Source organism: Contarinia nasturtii, unplaced genomic scaffold (genome assembly GCF_009176525.2).
Source record: "Contarinia nasturtii isolate CC-2019 unplaced genomic scaffold, AAFC_CNas_1.1 Cnas_scaffold_473, whole genome shotgun sequence".
NCBI classification, from domain to species: domain Eukaryota; kingdom Metazoa; phylum Arthropoda; class Insecta; order Diptera; family Cecidomyiidae; genus Contarinia; species Contarinia nasturtii.
Window position 1 is genome coordinate 69,717 of NW_022197826.1, and position 23,886 is coordinate 93,602.

The 23,886-nt window shown below is 35.7% G+C and overlaps 3 protein-coding genes across 5 annotated transcripts in view; 1 reads left to right on the top strand and 2 right to left on the bottom strand.

Moving 5' to 3' along the window:
* Positions 1-746: 746 nt before the first annotated feature.
* Positions 747-23,886, bottom strand: part of LOC116338962 (protein scylla) — a 50,912-nt gene continuing 27,772 nt past the window's right edge. Inside the window, exons 2-4 of one of the 3 annotated variants that reach the window (XM_031764557.1) lie at positions 17,956-18,036; positions 17,556-17,880; positions 747-1,082 (exon numbers count right to left, since the gene is read on the bottom strand). In XM_031764557.1, the coding sequence (XP_031620417.1) occupies positions 965-1,082; positions 17,556-17,880; positions 17,956-18,036 (524 nt within the window). In that variant the 3' untranslated portion in view covers positions 747-964. Of the gene's footprint in view, positions 1,083-17,555; positions 18,037-23,886 lie in introns of all 3 variants that reach the window. The other 2 variants (XM_031764555.1, XM_031764556.1) reach the window with 2 other exon arrangements.
* Positions 12,809-14,223, bottom strand: LOC116338960. The gene is made up of 2 exons (XM_031764550.1): positions 13,959-14,223; positions 12,809-13,874 (listed from the first exon to the last, which is right to left on the bottom strand). The coding sequence occupies exons 1-2, from the start codon at positions 14,200-14,202 to the stop codon at positions 13,012-13,014; spliced, it is 1,107 nt and encodes a 368-aa protein (XP_031620410.1). The 5' UTR covers positions 14,203-14,223; the 3' UTR covers positions 12,809-13,011.
* LOC116338961 overlaps positions 23,381-23,886 on the top strand; it is a 50,660-nt gene continuing 50,154 nt past the window's right edge. Inside the window, exon 1 of the mRNA XM_031764552.1 lies at positions 23,381-23,478. The gene's annotated coding sequence lies outside the window, so the exon portion shown is untranslated. The remainder of the gene's footprint in view (positions 23,479-23,886) is intronic.

Genomic DNA, 23,886 nt, shown 5'->3' on the forward strand with positions numbered 1-23,886 from the left:
GCCTATGGAATTTAACGCAGTCAGTAAATATTTACCGATTTATTTTTTTCTGTGTACTATGGATTAATATGGATTACTACTCACAACATAGAATCACTTTAAACAAAAATGCGATACAAAAAAATTTCGACACTCTTTTCATACAAAAATTTCAAAAATTTTGGATTTTTGTACGAAAGCCATGCCTATATGATATCGTAATGAGCTGAAACTTTGTAAAGGTTATTTTTTTCATACAAAAATAACATTTCGAGGGTTTGAAGAGATTTCAATGCATAATAAGGGTACCTCCCGAACAAAATTTTGGATTTTTTGCTCAAAAACGAAAATTTTGTATGGAAGGTACCACTCAATTGTATTGAAATTTCTTCAAACTTTCAGAATGTTAGCTTTTTGTGAAAAAAATAACATCTGCAAATTTTCACATGATAACGATATCATACAGGCATTGAAAAGTCCAACAAAAATTATTTGTATCGCAAAACTTATATCAGATTCAGTTTTCTCATGAATTCATATTTACGGTAAAAGATACGAAATAAATGCATGTTGTGGATCACAGTGCAGAAAAGTTCATCTTACGGATGTAAGACATTTTATTGTTTGTAAGGTTTGCATTTTCTGCAGCTCTGTGAGATATATACAAATTAACGCTTTATTTCGATTTGGGTTCGTGCTTGAGAGACACTTAATAGAAAATAATAATAAATAATGTTGATATTTTTTTTTGTTCATTTTGAGATTTTAACACTTACTTTCGTACCGAAATTATGCTCAAAGTGTCACACAGCTAGCGCCACGATGGAATTCAATGCAATCTATACTAAGTTGCCGCCAACTAGTGAAAAGACTTTTGCTCAGTTACAAACAACTGCCTAGAACTCCATAGTTGTCCGTAGTGGCGCTAGCTGTGCTATAGTTTTGCATTTTATACAGTCTCTTATGGAACATAATTGCAGTGCGCTTACTTTAAAAATTGTGGCAGAATTGACGTCCATCCACTTCGATCCTGCTTCAAGGTGAGATACAATTCGAAAGTTGAAACTGTGTTTGGGTCTAATTGAAGTGATGCTATTCTTCTGCTTTAGAAGCCGCGTAGAGTTGTCCAAGCGTGAATGCAGCAAACGCGGATTTGAAGAAAGAAAGCCAAACGATATGCAAGAGAAAAGAGAACGAAAAAAATAAAAATAAGCATATTATACAATAAAGTAGAGTTTTGCAATTTTAATGCTAACTACTAAACCAACAAACGAAATTGGCGATTTTATCGAAAAGCCTACTTTGCAAACAAAAATTATCGAAGACAATGAATAAGCTAGAGAGAGTTTGTTCAGATTGAAGCCCTATTGACAAAATACTTGTATTGCCTATATCTCTTACAATATTATGACGTCTACAGATATCTTTTTCTTTATTTCCTTATCTAGTACTACTTGTTAGCAAATCTATCAGAACTGTGAAGATCGAGACAATGACGCCGTCCGTTGCTGTCACACATAAACTCTTTCGCGCAGTATTTTATATATATATACATATGTGTGTGTTTGGTTGCTATTCAAGTGTTCACTTCGCTCATTTATCATTATAACAGGTGGGTAGATAAGTCTTTGCCCTAACATATAGATGGCGTCACTGGATTTTTTTGCTAAGATTTTTAGTTAGTACGAACCTTCAAACGATACGTGTCAAAATTTGACAGCAATCGGTCGATTGGTTCGTGAGATATAGCGTTTTGAGTGAACTTTTGTTATTGTGAAAAAAATGGAAAAAGACGAATTTCGTGTGTTAATAAAACACTGTTTTTTGATGGGAAAAAATACTGTGCAAACCAAACAATGGCTTGATAAATGTTACCCGGACTCTGCGCCAGCACAATCAAATATAAAATATTGGTTTCGTGAATTTAAACGTGGTCGTACAGACACAGACGATGCACAACGCAGTGGACGTCCAAAAGAGGTGGTTACGCCAGAAAACATCAAAAAAATCCACAAAATAATTTTAAATGACCGTAAAGTGAAGTTGATCGAGATAACAGGCCGGCTGAAAAGTTCGTAGGCTAACATAGTAAAACACATTTTTTTGGCAAAATTCGGTTTTATTATTCAACATACATGCCTTCGAGGGCGATACAGCGATTCCAACGATTTTCCAACTTTTCGATACCATTTTTATAGTACGATTTCTCTTTACCCTCAAAATAGGCCTCTGTTTCAGCGATTACTTCTTCATCAGCGCTAAAAAAATTTCCCGCGAGCATTCTTTTGAGGTCTGCGAACAGGAAATAGTCGCTGGGGGCCAGATCTGGAGAATACGGTGGATGGGGAAGCAATTCAAAACCCAATTCATGCAATTTTGCTATCGTTTTCATTGATTTGTGACACGGTGCATTGTCTTGATGAAACAGCACTTTTTTCTTTTTCAAATGGGGCCGTTTTTTTGTGATCTCATCCTTCAAACGCTCCAATAACGCTATGTAGTAGTCGCTGTTGATGGTCCGGCCCCTTTGGAGGTAATCGATGAATATGATACCGTGCGCATCCCAAAATACAGACTCCATAACCTTGCCAGCCGACTGTTGCGTTTTTCCACGCTTTGGATTCGGTTCACCGTGTGCAGTCCACTCGGCTGACTGTCGATTGGACTCCGGAGTGTGGTGATGGAGCCATGTTTCATCCATTGTCACATATCGTCGGAAAAATTCGTCTTTATTACGGTTGAACAGCTCCAAACATTGCTCCGAATCATCAACACGTTGTTGCTTTTGATCGATTGTGAGCACGCGCGGCACCCACTTTGCAAACAGCTTTCGCATGTCCAAATATTCATGCACGATATGTCCAACACGTTCCTTTGATATCTTTAGGGTCTCAGCTATATCGCTTAACTTCACTTTACGATCATTCAAAATTATTTTGTGGATTTTTTTGATGTTTTCGTCGGTAACAGCCTCTTTTGGCCGTCCACTGCGCGCATCGTCTTCAGTGCTCATTTCGCCTCGTTTAAATTTAGCAAACCACTTCTCAATGGTTGATTTCCCTAGTGCAGAGTCCAAATAATACTTATCAAGCCAAACCTTGGCTTCAACAGTATTTTTTTTCACCAAAAAGCAATGCTTCATCAACACACGAAATTCTCTTTTATCCATTTTTTTCACAATAACAAAAGTTGCTTCACTCTCAATGCAATAACTCACGAACCAATGGTCCGATTGCTGTCAAATTTTGACACATATCTTTTGAAGGTTGGCACTAATTAAAAATCATATGGATTTAATTCTAGTAACGCCATCTATGTGTCAGCCTACGAACTTTTCAGCCGGCCTGTTAGCTGAGACTCTGAAGATATCGAAAGAGCGTGTTGGACATATCGTGCATGAATATTTGGACATGCGGAAGCTCTGTGCAAAGTGGGTGCCGCGTGAGCTCACAATCGATCAAAAACAACAACGAGTTGATGATTCGGAGCAATGTTTGAAGCTGTTTAACAGCAATAAAATCGAATTTTTGCGCCGATATGAGACAATGGATGAAACATGGCTCCATCACTACACTCCAGAGTCCAATCGACAGTCAGCGGAGTGGACTGCACGCGACGAATCCAATCCAAAGCGTGGAAAGACGCAGCAGTCGGCTGGCAAGGTTATGGCATCAGTATTTTGGGATGCGCATGGTATAATATTCATTGACTATCTTAAAAAGGGCCAGACTATCAATAGCGACTAATATATAGCGTTATTGGAGCGTTTGAAGAACGAAATCGCGAAAAAACGGCCACATTTGAAGAAGAAGAAAGTGTTGTTTCACCAAGACAATGCACCGTGCCACAAATCAATGAAAACGATGGCAAAATTGCATGAATTGGGTTTCGAATTGCTTCCCCATCACACTGCAATTATGTTCCATAAGAGACTGTATAAAATGCAAAACTATAGCACAGCTAGCGCCACTACGGACAACTATGGAGTTCTAGTCAGTTGTTTGTAACTGAGCAAAAGTCTTTTCACTAGTTGGCGGCAACTTAGTATAGATTACATTGAATTCCGTCGTGGCGCTAGCTGTGTGACACTTTGAGCATAATTTCGGTACGTTCCCCATCCACCGTATTCTCCAGATCTGGCCCCCAGCGACTATTTCCTGTTCGCAGACCTCAAGAGGATGCTCGCTGGCAAGAAATTTAAGACAAATGATGAAGTGATTGCCAAAACTGAGGCCTATTTTGAGGCTAAAGACAAATCGTACTATGAAAATGGTATCGAAAAGTTGGAAGAACGCTATAATCGCTGTATCGCCCTCGAAGGCAACTATGTTGAATAATAAAATTGAATTTTGCCAAAAAAATGTTTTTTTCTTAGTTAGGACAAAGACTTATCTACCCGCCTGTTATCTTGAAAAGAGACAAAAAAAATGGTCGAGTAACATGTCGACCAAAAGCCACTTATTAAATGCATGATGTTCTCATTACTCCACATTATTCTCTTGTATATGTGTTGCATCGAGCTTGTGTTTCGCATGAATTTATTATTACTATTTATTTACTTTTTGCCCCCAATACAATCTCTATTAATGGAAGAGCGAGTAACGATGAACTCGATTTTAGCACATTGGATCGAAAACTTAATGATTACTATCATAACATCGGAAAGCGAACATACACAGAAGACCGACTAAAGCGACATGTTTTTAATTTTGATGTTGCCAACAGACCCGATGCCTAACGTGATGATGCGCATCGTATTCAATATTCTGTCGCCATTGTTAATGCTGTTTTCCCTCTCTCTCTCTTTTTCTTTTACATTTTTTTTTTCAAAATTGATTGCACACTCAACAGAAATTTTTCCCGAAACATTCGTGTGCATCGTGAAAAACATGTGGAGAGAGATTGTTCACGCAATTGGTCGTATCATCATCCATTGGCTTGAATATATTCTTACACACTAACACATTAATTAATTTCAATTACGTGAAAATTGAACAAGTTTTTGACGTTAACTGCACAACATTGAGCACCAACCAAGCGAACAACAACGGCACTATTTCAAAGTACAATGCATACGAACATCATCAGCCATTAATGAAATGTGTTTTTGCTTTTTGCACTTCTTTATTATGAGGATCACTCTCTGGAGGGAGGGTTCAGTTTACAGTTTATATCAGTATAATACAAACACAAAACTGATCTAATAGAATCAACATACTGGTCTCGATTGGAACTGTACTTGAGTGACTGTCACAGAAAAAAAAATCATTTATATCGTGTGGCAGAAGCAAATAGTCACATAATAATTAATAAAAATGTTTTTATAGTTGCATAGGTTTTGCACAAAAACGAAGAATAAGAAGACATAAAATGAACAAATGAATTACTTAAATGCAAAAAGCAACACGTAGAGTAGATCGGTTGAGCATTCTATTTTTCAATCTAATATTTTTCATAAACTGTAATAAGTAAATAACGGAAAAGTGAGAAAATTCACTATAAATGTTTCATGTATTTATGATGTTGTACATGTTAAAATACATATTTATTTGATGTTAGTCAAGCCAGTTATACTTGACTTCTGATAATGGTTATTTAATTAAGAAAAAAAAGCCGAATATTGCGTTAAACATATATTTTGCTACATGCTACGACAACGCCATCTCTGTTTCCCCATGTGTGTAGAGTATGTTCAATATTGACAAATCATTCAATGCAACAAAAGTGATAGCGAGTAAAGTGCTCCGACCGGCTCTTTTGAACCCGAACGAAAACACACCGAACATAATAAAACCGTCGAAAAACTTGAAATCACAGGTAAATACACAGAAACAACAATTTTTCCGTAATTCATTTGCCAGTGTTGTTCAAAATAACCCGATAAATTCTGCAAAACGACCACGTACCGACATCTCACCGAATATATTGCCACAGAAGTCAAAATCTCGTGATTTCGATGCTCCATCGCCAAAAATGGGCACAAAGTCAGCCACACATCGTCTCAGTGTTGTGGCCAAGCCAAAACGAGTCGAAAAGCCGGTGTTCAAAAAGGCAATTTGGGTCTCTGGTTTCGATCCAATTACCACTACCGAAGAAATTGTTGAATACATTTTGTCCGAAACATTGGTGAAAGAAATTTCGAGATTTAGGGTGCACAAACTCGTCAAAAAAGACAAAGATGTCACCACATTGAAGTTTGTTTCGTTCAAAATCGAATTGAATGAAGGCGATTTTGACATTTTGATCAATCCGGAAGTGTGGGAAGAAGATGTTCTTGTCCGTGAGTTCCTTCAGAACAAAACATTAGGTGATTTTTTCCCGGCATTGAACTCGAAAAACATCCGCAAATCACCGACACCAGATTTGATGGATTTAACCGTATCACCACCGAGCAAAGTCACCGAAGCGTCGAACAAACAGGCCACATCATCGAACATAGCAAAATGAACACCACTGAAAGAAAATCCGAACAAACTTTGACACCGCATCGAAAACAAACACAAAACTCCCCAAAAATAGTCTCGAAGCACACAAAACTGAATGTGTACATACAGAATACACATTCCATTCGGGACAAAGTCGATGAGATTCGATTAGCAACAAAATCGTGTCCATTTAATATAATTTCATTCTTCGAAACGTGGTTATTAAAAAGCATTACAGATGTCGAGCATTTCGGAAAACGTTATAATGTCTATCGTGGCGATCGGACGGAACAAGTGATAGAATCAACGGTGGAGGAGTGCTGATCGCGGTTGAATGCAAATTCAACAGTGAAAAGCTGATTCTATCAGAGCGCAGTGTATATTCGGTCGGTACACGAAACTGCAAAGTTCTTGGAATTCGCTGAGATTGTTAAAATGGTCCCATACAATGAAAATGACATCGTTATTGTGTGCGGTGATTTTAACCAGCCTGGTGTCAAGTGGGTCAAAGCCGATGATGGTGATTATTTTTTGCCAACAAATGTGTCGACATAAGGTGGTATTGCTGTATTTGACACAATGTATGACTGTGGTTTCCACCAACTGTCGAATATCGTTAATCCAGCCGGGAATGTTTTGGATCTTGTATTCACAAACAAGTTCTACGAAATGTCGTTGATTGAATCAACAAGACCATTGGTTAAATCCGACATTTGGCACAAAGCAATTGAAATCGAAGTGACAATTGATGAAAACGAACCCACATCACCGCAATCATCGGAAATATACGCATACAATTCGGCGGATTTCGATGCGATGAATGCATTCTTCATTGCAAGTGACATTTTGTTGGGGATAAATCGAATTGATGACCTCGAGAATGCATTCCAATTATTTGGCAATGTTCTACACGAGGCAACAGACTCATTTGTTCCAAAAATCACCGTTCAAAAGAGTCCACCGTGGTACACAAAGCACTTGAAACACATGAAAAATGTCAGAAGAAAGGCGTATAAAAAAGCAAGAGAAACTGGTAACTTTGACGAATACAACGCAATCACAGATTCGTTCATGCAGTTACAAGACCAGTTGTTCAAGTCGTACATCAGCCGCATTCAATTGCAAATCAGAGCAAATCCAAAACATTTTTGGCGATTTGTAAACGACAGAAATAAGAGAAGTGACATTCCGCCTATTGTTGAATACAACAATGAGATTGCGAGCACAGACGTATCGAAAGCGGAATTATTTGCTGATTTTTTCGAAAATCAGTAAACACAGAGCGACAATATCGACTTGGATCAATTGCTGAGTGAATGCGGTGACATCTCGTTTGACATTGACATCAATGAAGTAGACGTGATGAAAGCACTACAAGTGATCAATGTAAACAAAGGAGCTGGCCCAGATGGTATTTCACCAAAACTACTGAAAAATTGCGCGCATTCTTTGTCAAAGCCGTTAACAATGCTATTTCGTAAGTCGTTGCATCAAGGATGTGTTCCGGCAGCATTGAAAAATTCCAGAATTGTTCCAATATTCAAGTCTGGAAAGAAAAGCAGTGCATCGAATTATCGGCCGATCGTGATAATACCAACAATAGCCAAATTGTTCGAAATTGTTGTATATAACAAAATCGAAACATTTGTTAATGCGAAAATCAGTCACAATCAACATGGATTCGTGAAAAATGGATCAACCTCAACAAATTTACTGCAAATGATAAATTTCACGATGGACTCAATGGTCAAAAAATGTCAAACGGATGTGCTGTACACAGATTTTGAGAAGGCCTTCGATCGTGTGAACCACAAGAAATTGTTGCAGAAGTTGGTGAACTTTGGATTCGGCCGACAACTTGTCAAATGGTTCCATGGATACTTGACAGCACGAACACAATTTGTTGGAATCGGGGAAAGAAAGTCAAGAACTTTCACTGTGTCATCAGGAGTACCTGCGGGAAGTATCTTGGGGCCATGTCTTTTTATTATTTTTATTAATGACATTGTCGAAACCGTAACAAATGCACTTGTCTTACTTTTCGCAGATGATCTTAAATTGATCACAATGGTCCAATCGCCTATTGATGTCATTACTTTCCAAAATGCCATTGATCAGCTGAGCAACTGGTGCACTGAAAACAGCCTATATCTGAATCTGAGGAAATGCTTCGTAATGACGTATTCAAAAGGTGGAAACGCAATCGACTACGTTTATACGATCAATAACGGCCAACACACGTTTGAACGAATAAATTTACACAAGGATCTCGGTGTTATTTTCGACACAAGACTAACGTTCGTCAATCACATCGATGCGATCACAGCCAGTGCACTTGGGACAATGGGATTCATAAAACGCACATTAAAGAATAAGTTCACGATTGAATCGGCTAAAATGTTGTATTTTGCGCTAGTCAGATCAAAGTTAGAGTACGCGAGTATAGTATGGCAACCATACCACCGTATACACTCCGATAGAATAGAGTCAATTCAGAAAAAATTTGTGATATGGTCGTTAAGATTTGTTTACCAAAGAGATGAGAATTTTGTATTGCCACCGTATCAGTTTAGATGTGATGTTTTAAGTATTCAACCGCTTTGGAGACGGCGTATAAATGCCTCTATATTTTTAATTTATGATCTCTTATTAGGTAAAATAGTGTCGCGTTCGCTTAGAGATAAGATTGTATACACAAGACAACAATATAACGTAAACCAAAGAAATTTGAGAAATACAGAACTTATTAGAGTACGAACGTTTACAGCTGAATATGCACATAGTCAACCATTTTACGTGGCGTGTAGGAATTTTAATTTAATAAGAGAAACATTTTTGGAATCAGCATCGCGAAGCATTTTTAGAACTAGTATTGTTAAATTGGACAATTTGTTATTTAATATTCGGTAAAATAGACTAAGAAAAATTATGAATATAGTATTGGGTGTATCGATTAATTTTAAAGGATTGATAAGAGATGGCGTAACTTGAAATTGTGTGTAGCTTGACAGGTGAATCCAATTGCATTTTGTACATGTGACATTTGCCAATCTAATTCAGAGCAGAAAGATTTATTTTTGGCACAGTGTCATTATTTTCTGATCGATTCAAAATGAGTGATGAAAAAGTGTTTTTCTGTCTGGCCCTCCTTTGGTTCAATTTTTTCACTTTAAATAAAGTGAAAATACATCTAAAGGTTATAAAATGTTGCAGGAGACGAGAACTCTCAATCGCCACAGAGAATGTTGAATTTGGTGAGAAAGAAGTGGTGAATTTGTTGAAAAACTGTGAAATCACCAAAAAAAATTGAATGTTGGGCGTTTTTTATTCGATATTGGCGTTTTTTATTCGATAAAGATGCATGAAAATGCATCAGAAAAACATCAGAAGCATTAAATATATGCAAATCAATCGTTTTAAGACATTTGTAATGAGATAAGACCAAAGAAATTGTGTGCCACACCAGCTGAATCTAAAACTAGTTGTTAGATGTTTTTTCACATTTTGGCACAATGTTCCAAAAATAAGAAAGAAAGGAATTTTTGTATCGTATTGTAACTGGAAGTGAAGAAGGCATCTGCTACGATAACCCCAGGCATAAAAATAAGGGTTCAATCCCACACAATCACCAAAATCTACAGCATAGCAGGATTTTGATGATTTCTCGGTAATACTCATTATTTGGTGGGGATAAGGTGGTTTGGTGTATAATGAGCTGCTGAAACAGGGTGAAACAGTCACGGGGGATCGGCATCGATTACAACCAATACGTTTGAGCGGAGTACTGAAGGAAAAATTGAAAAAAACTGCAACAAGAAATAGTCGAAGGATTTATCAAAATTTGACATATTTCAAACATCGCAAAAAAAAGATAGGGGACTCTGGTCGGGATGAGCTTGATCAACCCGCGTACTCTCCAGACCTGGCTCCTTCTGATAACCACTTGTTCCGATCGATGAAAATCAGCCTGTTCGATGAACACATTCAAAATTATGAAAAAGCGCGAAATTGGATCGATGAATGGATAGCTTCAAAAGATGAGGAATTCTTTCGACGCGGAATCGACAAGCTACCAAGAAGATGGGCGGAAGTCATAGCCAACGATGGGCAATACATTGGTTAAAAAATATTGTACAGTTGTTTTTAAATAAATGTATCTTTTCACACAAAAATCCTTTAAAATTAATCGATACACCCAATAATATACAATGGACACAGTCGATATCTGCTGCTCCGAAGTCGAAAAGACTGGCGGCTGGTATTCGATCGGGTAGTGTTTCATTGCAAATGATATTGTAAATAATTGTCATAAAATCAGTCTGTGATCAGACGGTGAATAAATAAATAAATAAAATAAAATAAAAAACGGGTCAATTTTGTACCGCAAAAATAGCTGTCATCGTGAAAATATGTCAACAATATTATTCATTGAAAGAATAACTCAACGCTTTATACCATTTCTCCACTCGTATCTAATTAACATTCAAAGCTTCAGCCCAATAAAAGCTGTTATTCTTTTTGAAATTGACTGTGCCGTGTTTATTTTTCAAAACAATTTTCAAATGCATATTTCTGTAAATCTCATTTCAACGTTTTGAAATATTTGTACAATTCTACATGAATAATATTTTAATTTTTTTAAACTGAAATGAAATTTTCAGCATAGAAACAGCTTCTGCTGCAAGACCAAAGATGTCGTTTTTGGGGGAGATTCGTGTGACGTTTTCATATAAAACATATAGCGTATTACTCGGTTAGAAAAAAATAGCCATGACTTATTCATCTTGAATAATTAAACATAATCATAATCTGTTATCATGATTATCAATTTCATAATTACTTTTTATATTACATAATACGCAACAGAATATAGATATGACGGTCACGAGTGCAATTTTTGCAAATTAATGAGAATATTGTACATTGAATTGTTTTCTTCACAGCAATGAAACGACAACAACAATAACACATATTTTTACTGTCAAAATTTTGATGTCATATGGTGTCGACATTGACGACGGTATTTCGAAACAGACTGTGTAATCCATATTCATCGTATATGATCCTATGTAAAGTTCTATACTTGATCTAGTTCACATTGACGGTTCAAATCGTTTATGTCCACTAGCGTGGACATGGACTGTGTGTTTCTTCTGTTACATGTACGTTGTAATAGACAAGTATAGTAACATGGCGTCATTCAAATAAATTTAAAAATCCGTCCACTCGTGTCGACACCATCTAGCACGGTAGTAGGGATTTCATTGCTGTGGTTTTCTTTTCTTCGTCTGGTTCGATCAAAACAAATTATTAATTCATTGATCAACCCAAAATCAATAAATTGACGGAAATCAGTATAAGTCCTAACCTTTATATGCAGGAAAGTTTGAAATATTTATTTTCTCTTCTACAACAAATGCAATTCAAATAGCCACATTTATTAAAATGAGTATTGCAAATAATGAAATTGTAATCCTTGTACTTCTTGATATTAAAGCCGCTTATCCTTCAGTTTCACACCAATTGTTGCTGATCGTTTTAAATAACATCGGAATGCAATCTGACTCTTTGGAATGGATTAAATGTTTCATTTCTCAAAAGAAGCAATTTGTCAAAATTGAAAATAAAAAATTGAATTTCAAAATATTGACTGTGGTTTATTACAGGGTGACAATTTATCTCAAACCTTTTTCTCACTTGTTATCAATAATGATACCAATAAAATCAAAAATTCAAAATTTCATAAATAATAAAATAATCAATTTATATAAGCACCAGTGTATCAAATTTAAACAATGCGATTTCTCTTATTAACAATGACATTAATAACATTAACAATTGGATGGAGGCGCAAGGCCTTCATCTTAATCCAAATAAAACTCAATGCATCATTATTGGTTCGTCTGGCAATTTGAAAAAAATAACTAATATGCAGGTCCCAATGATAAAAGTTAAAAACACCGAAATTGCCTATAGTAGGGAGGTCAAATACCTTGGATACAAATTTAATAGTCTTTTCAACAGTAATTCACAGGTTGATCAAATAATTAAAAATGTTAATTTTACGTTAAGTAAAATTAATCATTGCAAAAAAAGCATTCCAGAAAATGTTAAAAAAACTATTATTTCAAGCGTTGTTTTTCCTCTTTTTGACTATGGTAGTATTATTTATCATGGATATGGAATCACCGGAACAATTGGTGAACAAAAAAGACTTTAAATACTTCAGAATGTATGCATTCGTTACATTTACGGCGTAAATAGATTTCCCAGAATAACACCCGTTCTCAATGAACATGACACTTTAAATCTTTATAATCGTCATCAATATTTAATTTTTTAACAACACGGGTGTTCCATCTTATTTAAATAATATTTTTCAAAAAAAATGAAAATAATACTCGTTCAGGAATAAATACATTATTTATTTATTTATTTATTTATTCACCATCTGATCACAGACTGAATTTATAACACATTTTTGTACAATATCGTTTACAATGACACACTACCCGATCGAACATCCAGTCACCAGCCTTATCGACTTCGGAGTGGCTGACATCGATTGTGTTCATTGTTTTACTTTCTACTTCTGTTCTCACATTTTTCACCGTTCAATAAATGTCACATTTTCCAATTTAACAATATTATTTCTAAAAATTTCTCTCGATGCTGATTGCATAAATTGTTCTCTTACCAAATTAAAATTCCTACAAGCTACGTAAAACGGCTGATTATGTGCATACTCCGATGTGAACCTTCGTATTCTAATTAGTTCTGTATTTCTTAAGTTTCTTTGGTTCACGTCATAATGAAGTCTTGTGTAAACAATCTTATCTCTAAGTGAACGCGACACTATTTTACCTAATAAGAGATCATAAATTAAAAATATAGAGGCATTTATACGCCGTCTCCAAAGCGGTTGAATATTTAAAGTATCACATCTAAAATAATACGGTGGCAATACAAAATTCTCGTCTCTTTGGTAAACAAAACTTAATGTCCATATCACAAAGTCTTTCTGAATTGATTCTATTCTATCTGAGTGTATACGGTGGTATGGCTGCCATACAATACTCGCGTATTCTAATTTTGATCTGACAAGTCCACAATATAATATTTTCGCCGTTTCGATCGTGAACTTATTTTTCAGTGTCCGTTTTATGAATCCCATAGCCGCATGTGCACTAGCTGTAATCGCATCGATGTGATTGACAAACGTTAGTTTTTTGTCGAAAATAACGCCGAGATCCTTGTGTAAATTCATTCGTTCAAACGTGTGATGGCCGTTGTTGATCGTATATACGTAGTCGATTGCGTTTCCACCTTTTGAATACGTCATTACAAAGCATTTCTTCAGATTCAGATATAGGCTGTTTTCAGTGCACCAATCATTCAACTGATCAATGGAATTTTGGAAAGTAATGGCATCACTGGGCGATTGTATTTTTCGAATCAATTTCAAGTCATCTGCAAAAAGTAAGACAAGTGCATTTGACACGGTTTCGACAATGTCGTTAATAAAAATAATAAATAGACATGGTCCCAAAATACTTCCCGCAGGTACTCCTGATGAGACAGTGAAAGTACGTGACTTTCTTTCGCCGATTCCAACAAACTGTGTACGGGCTGTCAAATATCCATGGAACCATTTGACTAGTCGTCGGCCGAATCCAAATTTCACCAGTTTCTGTAGCATTCTTTTGTGGTTGACCCGATCGAAGGCCTTCTCGAAATCGGTGTACAACACATCCGTTTGACATTTTTCGATCATTGAATCCATCGTGAAATTTACCATTTGCAATAAATTTGTTGAGGTTGATCGACTTTTTACGAAACCATGTTGATTGTGGTTGATTTTTGCTTGTACAAATGTGTCGATTTTACTATACACAACAATTTCGAATAGTTTGGCTATTGTTGGTATTATCACTATTGGCCGATAGTTCGATGCGTTGCTCTTTTTACCAGACTTGAATATTGGTACAATCCTGGAATTTTTCAACGCTGACGGAACACATCCTTGATACAATGATTTCCGAAATAGCACTGTTAACGGGTTTGCCAAAGATTGTTCAGTAGCTTCGGTGATATTCCGGCTCCTTTATTCACATTTATCGATTGCAATGCCTTCAATACATCGTGTTCATTGATTTCGATATCAAACGAGAGATCACTGCATTCACTCAGCAATTGATCCAAATCGATATTATCGCTCTGTGTGTATTGATTTTCGAAAAAATCAGCGAATAATTCTGCTTTCGACGTTTCGGTGCTTGCTGTTTCATTGTTGTATTCAACAATAGCAGGAATGTCGCTTCTTTTTCTTCTGTCGTTCACAAACCGCCAAAAGTGTTTTGAATTTGATTTGATTTGCGCTTGTATACGGCCGATGTACGATTTGAATAGCTGGCTTTGTAAATGGACGAACGAATCAGTGATGGTGTTGTATTCGTCGAAATTGCCAGTCTCCCTTGCTCGCTTGTATGCTTTCCTTCTGACATTTTTCATGTGTTTCAATTGTTTCGTGTACCATGGTGGATCAGTGCTACTTTGAACGGTTATCTTCGGGACAAATGAATCGATCGCCTCTTGTAGAACATTCCTAAGAGTTAGAAATGCATTCTCGAGGTCATCTATTCGATTAATTTCTGACAAAATGTCATTTCCAGCAAAAAATTCGTTCATCGAATCGAAATCGGCCGAGTTGTATGCATATTGTTGCGAAGATTGCGGTGATGTGGACTCGTTTCCATCAATTGTGATTTCGATTTCAATTGCTTTGTGCCAAATGTCGGACTTTATCATTGGTTTAATTGATTCAATCAACGACATTTCATAAAACTTGTTTGTGAAAACAAGATCCAAAACATTTCCGGCTGGATTCACGATATTTGACATTTGGTGAAAGCTACAATCGAACATTGTGTCAAAAACAGCAATTCCACCTTCTGTCAACACGTTAATTGGCAAATAATACTCACCGTCATCGGATTTGACCCATTTGACACCTGGCTGATTAAAATCACCACATACAATTACAATGTCATGTTCGTTGTATGGAATCAGCTTGACGATCTCAGCAAATTCCAAGAATTTTGCGGTTTCATGTACCGACCGAATGTACACAGCAAATACATAAATATTGCACGAATCGAACGAAATTTTTACACATACGTGCTCAAGGCCGCTGCGCTCCGATAGAATCAGCTTTTCACTGTTAAATTGGCATTCAATAGCAATCAGCACTCCTCCACCATCAATTCTATCACTTGTGAGTTCCGTCCGATCACCACGATACACATTATAACGTTTGCCAAAATGTTCAATGTCAGTAATGTTCTTTTGAAGCCACGTTTCGAAGAAAGAAATTATATGAAAAGGACACGATTTTGTTGCTAATCGTACCTCGACGACTTTGTCCCGAATTGAATGTGTATTCTGTATATACACATTGATTTTTGTTTGATTCGAGACTATTTTTGGCGAGCTTAGTGTTTGTTTTCGATGCGGTGTCAATGTTCGTTCGGATTTTCGTTCGGTGGTGTTCGTTTCATTTTGTTTGATGATGTGGCCTGTTTGTTCGACGCTTCGGTGGCTTTGCTCGGTGGTGATACGGTTAAATCCATCAAATCTGGTGTCGGTAATTTGCTGATGTTTTTCGAGTTCAATGCCGGGAAAAAATCACCTAAAGTTTTGTCCTGCAAGAACTCACGGACAAGAACATCTTCTTCCCACACTTCCGGATTGATCAAAATATCAAAATCGTCTTCATTTAATTCGATTTTGAACGAAACGAACTTCAATGTGGTGACATCTTTGTCTTTTTTCACTAGTTTGTGCACATTGAATCTCGATTTCTCGTTTACCTGCGTTTCTGCCATGATATAGTCATTAATTTCTTCGGTTGTGGTCATTGGATTGAATCCAGATACCCAAATTGCCTTTTTAAATGTTGGTTTTTCGGCTCGTTTTGGTTTGGCTACCACGCTGAGTCGATGTGTGGCCGATTTTGTCCCTGTTTTTGGTTTTGGTGCATCGAATTTGACATTATTGGCCGGTGGAATAATCGATTTCGGTGAATCCTCAGTTCGTGGTCGTTTGGCTGACTGGTTCGTATTATTTCGCATTACACTGGCATACGAATTAACTGCTAATGGTGTTTTATTTTTTTGTGCGGTTTAATTTAGTTTAAAAGCTATGAAGATTTCAAAATTTTCAAATGAGAATATTTTTGCTCATTGCATTTCAAAAATGTGGAATAATGTTCCAATAGATATTCGTAATTCGAAAAGCCTTGACATTTTCCGAAAAAAAATTTTTGATCATTTATTAAATATTCAAAAAAATTAAATTAAAATAATTCGCTGCAATTTGAAATGTTCAATCGTGATAATTTTTTTTTTTTAATTTTATTTTAAGTTTAATTCATCAACATACAAATTGGGCTTTGAGCCAGCATTTTCATTACATTGTAATTTAAACAAACTGTATGCTGTTTTTCTGAATAAATAATAATAATGATAATAATAATATTTGTGTCCGTGAGAATAAATACAAAGCATGACGATAAGGCAAAATTGCTTGCCAGCGCCACCAAATGACTCCATATGATTCTATATAGTTCTGCGGTTGCCAGCGGTACTAATCTCTAATAGAGCGTTGCCGAGCTGTCATTATCGTCGTGCTTTGAATAAATATGGCTATACAAAAACGGAATCTGAAGATTGAAGAACGTTACATAATTTTTTTTTACATAGCACAACTTCATACAAAAAAAAATTATGTAACGTTCTTCAGATTCCGTTTTTGTATTGCCATATTTATTCTTACGGACACATTTGCATGTGTAAAAATCAATGGTAAATTAAAGGCCGAAAATTCAAATCTATATGATTTTGGTCTCGATTTTATTTTAGAAAATTCGTAGTTGATTTTAATTTAATAATGCTGAATATTTGCTCACAATTATAATTTTAAAAAATCTACGAAGGAGAAAAAGTTGGCCCGCAAAACAAAAGCTATCTTGGTCAATCGGAATTTTTGTTTTCAGTCTGTATCTTGCACACATTTAATATATCAACATATTAAATGTCGACAAAATTGTACGGAAATTCCTCCAACAAAAGAGCTAAGAAGCTATGTACGTACCTTGTGTTATTTGGTTCGTCTTCAAATTCGATGTAAATGATTGAACCACGAATACCGCACGGTTCCTTTTCTGACATTACAATCAATTTCGATGCAATACGATTTAGCAAATCAGATGGTAATAATACTTCGGTACAAGCCAAATGTTGACTTTTTGCTCGTCGCAATTCATTTTGCAATCGTAGTGCTAAAGATTGTACGGTTGATTCATCAAAGTTTGTAACGACAGTGGCCGCGGTTGGCGATGATGCTAAATCATTGTTGTTGTCATATTTTTGAACTAAATTCTCAGTGATTTCCAATTTATTGTTGACCCGCTTTGAGTCTGCTACCAAATCATCGGTAGTTGTATTATTGTTCTTATTAATAATAGTTGTAGGTTTTGTTGATGCTGTTTGTGTTATATTGGAACCATTGGTTTTTGGTGTGACGTTCTTCAAATGGCGATTTGTTGCAGGCGGTGTTAGGGGTCTAGTCCAATCTATATAAAAAAAGAATAGAAAAAAAGCTGATATTATCACTTTGAAATCCAAAAAAAAAAAATAGCTGTATGAGGAATTATGTACGTGAGACTTGTTTTCACACTCATAAAGAATGATTTAAAGTCATTTTCCTCGCACACTCGAATTCAGAAATGTAAATTTGTGCCCAGAACAGAATTGACGCTAATGATTTTTAAAATGGAATATATTTCTCTTCTTTTCTCATATTTCGGCGAAATTGCAATGTATTTTTAGGATGTATATTATGTTAAAAGATGATTTAAGAGAGGTGAACGATAGAATTGGAAATATTAAACATAGATACATATGAAAAAATGAAGCAAAATAAATATGTTTCCCTCTGTTGCTGTTGCTGTTGCTGTTGCTGTGGCTGTTGTTCTTTCTCTCTGTGAAGCGTCAATAAATTTTAAAATTCGAGCAGGATGAGAAAAGATACACAAAGGAAAAGCCAATAAATAATAATTATATGGCCATTAAAAAAACGCATCCATGCTATGATCTGATACTGACTGAATGAGTGAGCCCAAATTATGGGTGCGTGTGTGTATGTGAACGCGAATAATGCTTTTAAAATGTGAGCGCACACAACGATCTGAGACCTGAGACTATAAACAACTGAAAATGCAATACCAAAGAGGAAAATTTGTATGGATATATTGTAGCATTAATACCAAACGCAACATCCAACGCTGTTCATTGCCATAACACAATATAAATATTATGAAGAGAGAAGAAGAAAAAAATTAAGAAAACGGATGTGAGAATAAAAATGGGGGGCTCATTTATTCGCTTCGTTTCAAGCACATATAAGAAAGAGATGCAGAGAGAACTGAAAACAGCTGATTTCACTTGGCTATTGTATAACGTTTTTCTCTTCAATTGAGATTCATATGAACGACTACTATGCATAATACATGTATATTTCGGTCGTGGAAATAATTCTCTTGTGGACCTTGTAATTAAGCCGGGCGGATGAAAAATGCAAAAAAAAAGTAGAGAAACACGTCAAAAATTGTATGCTTCTCGAATATATTTATGAGTTGATTTTGGATTATTCTTGACTCCAATCCATTACTGATGAGGCATTGTATTATTTTTCATCCCCTTTCTTTAGTTCAGAATTTTTTCGACTTTCGACTAACGGATAAGTTAAAATTAAATTGTTGGTTAGAAAAAAAATTTTTTACAGAGAGGCGAAAAAAGTACAATGCGACAAGAAAATACAGAAGCAAAAATGAACCAACGCATTAACATGGAAACAAAGAAGTGAACGCAAAGGCGCATAACAATAACATTTATTTTCCTTTCCATTTCGATAAACGCATGGTAGCAGTAACAAACACATGAACTGTGAGAAGGGTAAGTGAAGGACATTTATCGAACATCGTGCTGATGTCATAAAGATGGTTTTTTACCAAAGGCAATGACTGTTTTATTCTCTTTTTCTCTCTTTCTCGTTCTTCTATACTTTTATTGTTGTTGTGTGAGAGTGCGCCGAAGTGAGAAGCAAGGAGAAAACACATGAGCCAGCCAGCACGAAATCGGAGGAAAGACCAACAACACTAAAGCGAAATGAAGAAAGAAATAAATGTTGGGTATTGCGTGGCGTTCTCGTATCAATGTTGGTCGTTTGTCCCTTGATAGAAGCATTCAAGTGTAAGAATTTTCGTCCATTCAGCAACATTCCGTTTCCTTCAAAAGCATCAAAGTTTTTGTTTTTGCTGTTATTGTCATCATCATCATTATCAACAAATGCGGGTGATTACGGATCTCAAATGCTTAAACATTACAGATTCAGCAAAATCTATGCACGCACACACACACGCCGAACGAAGGAGAAAATTGATTAAAATTCAAATTCACGCCTCAGCAGTGAAACAAGATGTGATGTATACCAAATGTAATAATATAATGGTCTTGTGGCTTTTAAAAATATACACACAAATATACATACAAATCTTATGCGACGTCAGAAACCGTCATTTTAAATATTGTGTGATGATTGTTTGAAAAACATGAAATTGATGTGCGCTCATTCGCATTGTGTGAAGTTCACACTGTGAATATACGTAGGCGACTATTTAAGTTTCTTCAATATGTATGTTTTAGTATTGCCCGATGCAAACCATTGTCATATTCGTGAAGTTGGACATTTTTCATGACCATTTGACTTAACAGGACGAATTTTAGTTTTGTGGTATGGCTACGACAGCAGCTTAAACATGACACTCCAAAAAGTGCACTTTTTTGAATATGCACTTAATTTCAAGTACGAAAAATATATTGTATCCAACTGATTTTGGTCTCTGGTGGACAGAGGGGTCCCGAATAATTCGTACACGGAGTATTGTGCATCAATTCGATCTTTTGGGTGGTCAAATAGTCGACTGTTTGATGGGCTTCTTTTTGCCATGTTTTGGGATTATAAGTTTCAGAGTTTTGGTCTCCATATTCCCGTGATGACTTTTGACAATCAAATGGTTGTGTACTATTCAGCATTGAAGGACCTTTCATCCTCTTAAGGCATGGTAGCAACATGACACATAACACTGTAAAATAATGAGGTCCGATTTTCCCTATCACTTCACAAACGAACAACTTTTGTTCGATTGTGTTCATGTTTGAAGACTCAGAGAGTCAACCAAGTTTTTGTTTCAGGTCCAAACTACTGGAATCATGTCTTGGCTTCTATTGCGATCGTATAGACGTGTTTTTATTATCCTATGTCAAATTGGTTATGATTTTTTGGATGTGATTAAAATCAATCGATTTTTGAGCAACTGTGGGTTGACACGTAAAGATTTATTTTTTTCATGTTGTAATTCATGGAAGAACCAAATGATTGGAGTCTCTGTGATCCTTGGGCATACCACAATTTAACTGTAAACGAAACTTCGATCCTAACTCAATCGGCACCAGAGTTTTTCTCGATGACATCAATTTTCGAAGGACCATCGCGCAATTGATCACTGTAGCGAGCACCATGACGATGGGATTCAGTGAACCAGTTGTATACAGTGGTAAGGCATGGTACTTCCTTCCCATACCCCGACTTGAGTCGGAAGTAATACTGTTGAGCAGGCAGCTCTTTTTGAAAACTTATGAGAAATAATCTTTTTTGTAAATTTCATTTTTTTGCGAAGTTGACCTTTTCCAACTGACACCGTGGCCATACCACAAAACTAAAATTCGTCCTGTTAAGTCAAATGGTCATGAAAAATGTCCAACTTTACGAATATGACAATGGTTTGCATCGGGCAATACTAAAACATACATATTGAAGAAACTTAAATAGTCGCCCTCGTATGAGTGAATTTTCAGTATATTCAAAAAACGAAAAAGAGATTTGCAATGTCATCTTGATCCATTACATACTAACATGTACATATATAATACCGCATTAACAGCCTGAAAAGCCGATAAAATAAAAGGGGAGTTTCATAAAACACACATGAATAATGCCTCAAATCAAAAGTAACATGCAAAACACTTATGATTATATCACTGGATTTGAAATTTCATTGCTGCCGTAAATGTGTGCAAACAAAGAATATTTAAGTTCTTACAACTTCTAGATATGATGCGTGCATTGGTACATAAACCTCTCACACACACACTTACACACAATTTTAGCTGTCAATTTTTGTCACGTAAAAATACTACTTTGTTTTATGCACATTTCTATTACCAGTCATGCATGTAAAACATCTGATCAACTGTGTTTTCTTTTCGTTGTTTTTTTTTTTAAATAAGAAATGTAAATTCAATTACGTGTTTGCATCAAGAGAGGAAATAGAGAGAGATAGAGAAAAGCGAAAACAAAAAAAGGGGTTGAATATATTCTATTGAGAATTCTGTTGGTATTTTAGGAAGGCAGTGCTGAGTCACAGCCTCAATGAATGAGAACGACAACCTTCAAAAACAAAGAAAATCGATTCATCATATTTGTGAACACATAAGAGATGAATGCTCATTTTGTATTGTTTTTTATACACAAGATAATTGGAGTGACAATTTTTCAATCTCTGTTGTTCTTTTTCTTTCTGCATGTACGTGCATTGATGACAAATTGACTTGTTTTCGCATGACAAACGAAATAAATCTGTTGTTGGTTGTTTTGTTTTTCATCGGAAAATATAATCGTTATGGTTTGTGTTTTTCCTGTGCGAAACAAATGTGTTTCTGTGACGTATCGCGACTATGCCATTCGTTCCTATCGTCATCATAATCATTTCGACCAAAAGTTATGTTGATGTGAATGCAAAATGAAAATAGCCGAAAATCAAAATTAAAACAAAAGAAATCCTTCGAACAAGCCAAGAAATAAATAAAAAGACATCCAGCCGCTTTTGGTTTCATTCCCTTATTCATTTTTGTTCTGCAAATCATTGGAAAATACTAAGGGTTTTTATCTCAATCAAAATACTGTGAATATTGCGTATATTTTGCGTATTCGCAAAATACGTACATTCAATGCATTATTCGTAAAATATGCATAGTATATGTACCATCGAATAATATATATTCGCGAACAGATAAATTCCCCTAGGGAAAATATGAAACTGAAAAGTAAAAAAAAGGTATGAACATTGATCCTTCATTTACATTCTGTTCCATTACCTATTGATTAATTTCCATTTTTTCCATTCTTTTCTTCTAGTCAACTCTATAGGTATGAACATTGATAAAAGAGCAAAGGTCTGATTTGACTAGTTTTTTCACCTTAACATATGGTCATATAATATGCACATGTAAGATATTGATAGATATTTGTATGATGGGATGAAGTAAATTTTGAACAAAATCGATTAGAAATGCGAAGAAGAAGGAAAATAAAAACAGCTGTAATGGTTGGAAATGTGTATCACTAACAGCGGTGAATTGAAGAAAATTCAAAAAAAAGAGAGTAACATTGGAAATTATTAACAGCAAAGCAGCACTACTCAACTAACTTAAAAATGAATCTGATGATTTTCCGTATTTTCCTATACATATATATATATATATATATATATAGGATATATATATATATCTACCATCTATGCCATTAAGATATGTATGCATAGAGAACGAGAAAAAAACAGCTGTTTCGATTTTCTTCTACATTCTACCTCGCCACAAATACATACACACTTAACATTCGAACGAAAGAGTCGCACACAAACAAATATATGCGTCACGTAGATACGCAATTCGACCAAATCCATATACACAGCTGACTGGCACTGAGTCTTGCACTGACTCACATCAAATAATAGAGAACGTATAGCAGTAACATACAGTAATAGCAGAGAGCTCGAAAAAGTATTCAAACGAAAGAGTGAGAGAGAACTCGTGAGTGAACAGTGCGCAGATATTTTCAACCAGGCAATGGCATAAAAATGTTAACGAAACAATGAACAAAAAAAAGTTTCATGAAAGTATGTATACACATTTTTCGTGCGCGCATCGGGTTCGGTTTCGGAATCAAATTTCCCTTCCGGGGACATAGAGGGGGGTTATAGCATAATAATAAGCGAAAATGAATAGACAGCGATAAAAACATTCAGAGGCCTCATTCGTAAAAGTCATTGTCGGTTTCGATCGGTATATCTTTATATAAAACACGATGTGTGTATGTACTTTGGCTTCGTTGTGATTCAGTTGAGACAGTTGTGCGAATATGCGTGTAATTTGTACATTTCAATATTGATTATAAATTTATTCAGTGCATATACTCATTTTTATGGTGTTGTTATTGTCACATGATAAAATATGCACACGCACACCCGATTCATTCACTACCAATTTTTGTTTCAATTTTATAGAAGTAAATGATCTGATTTATT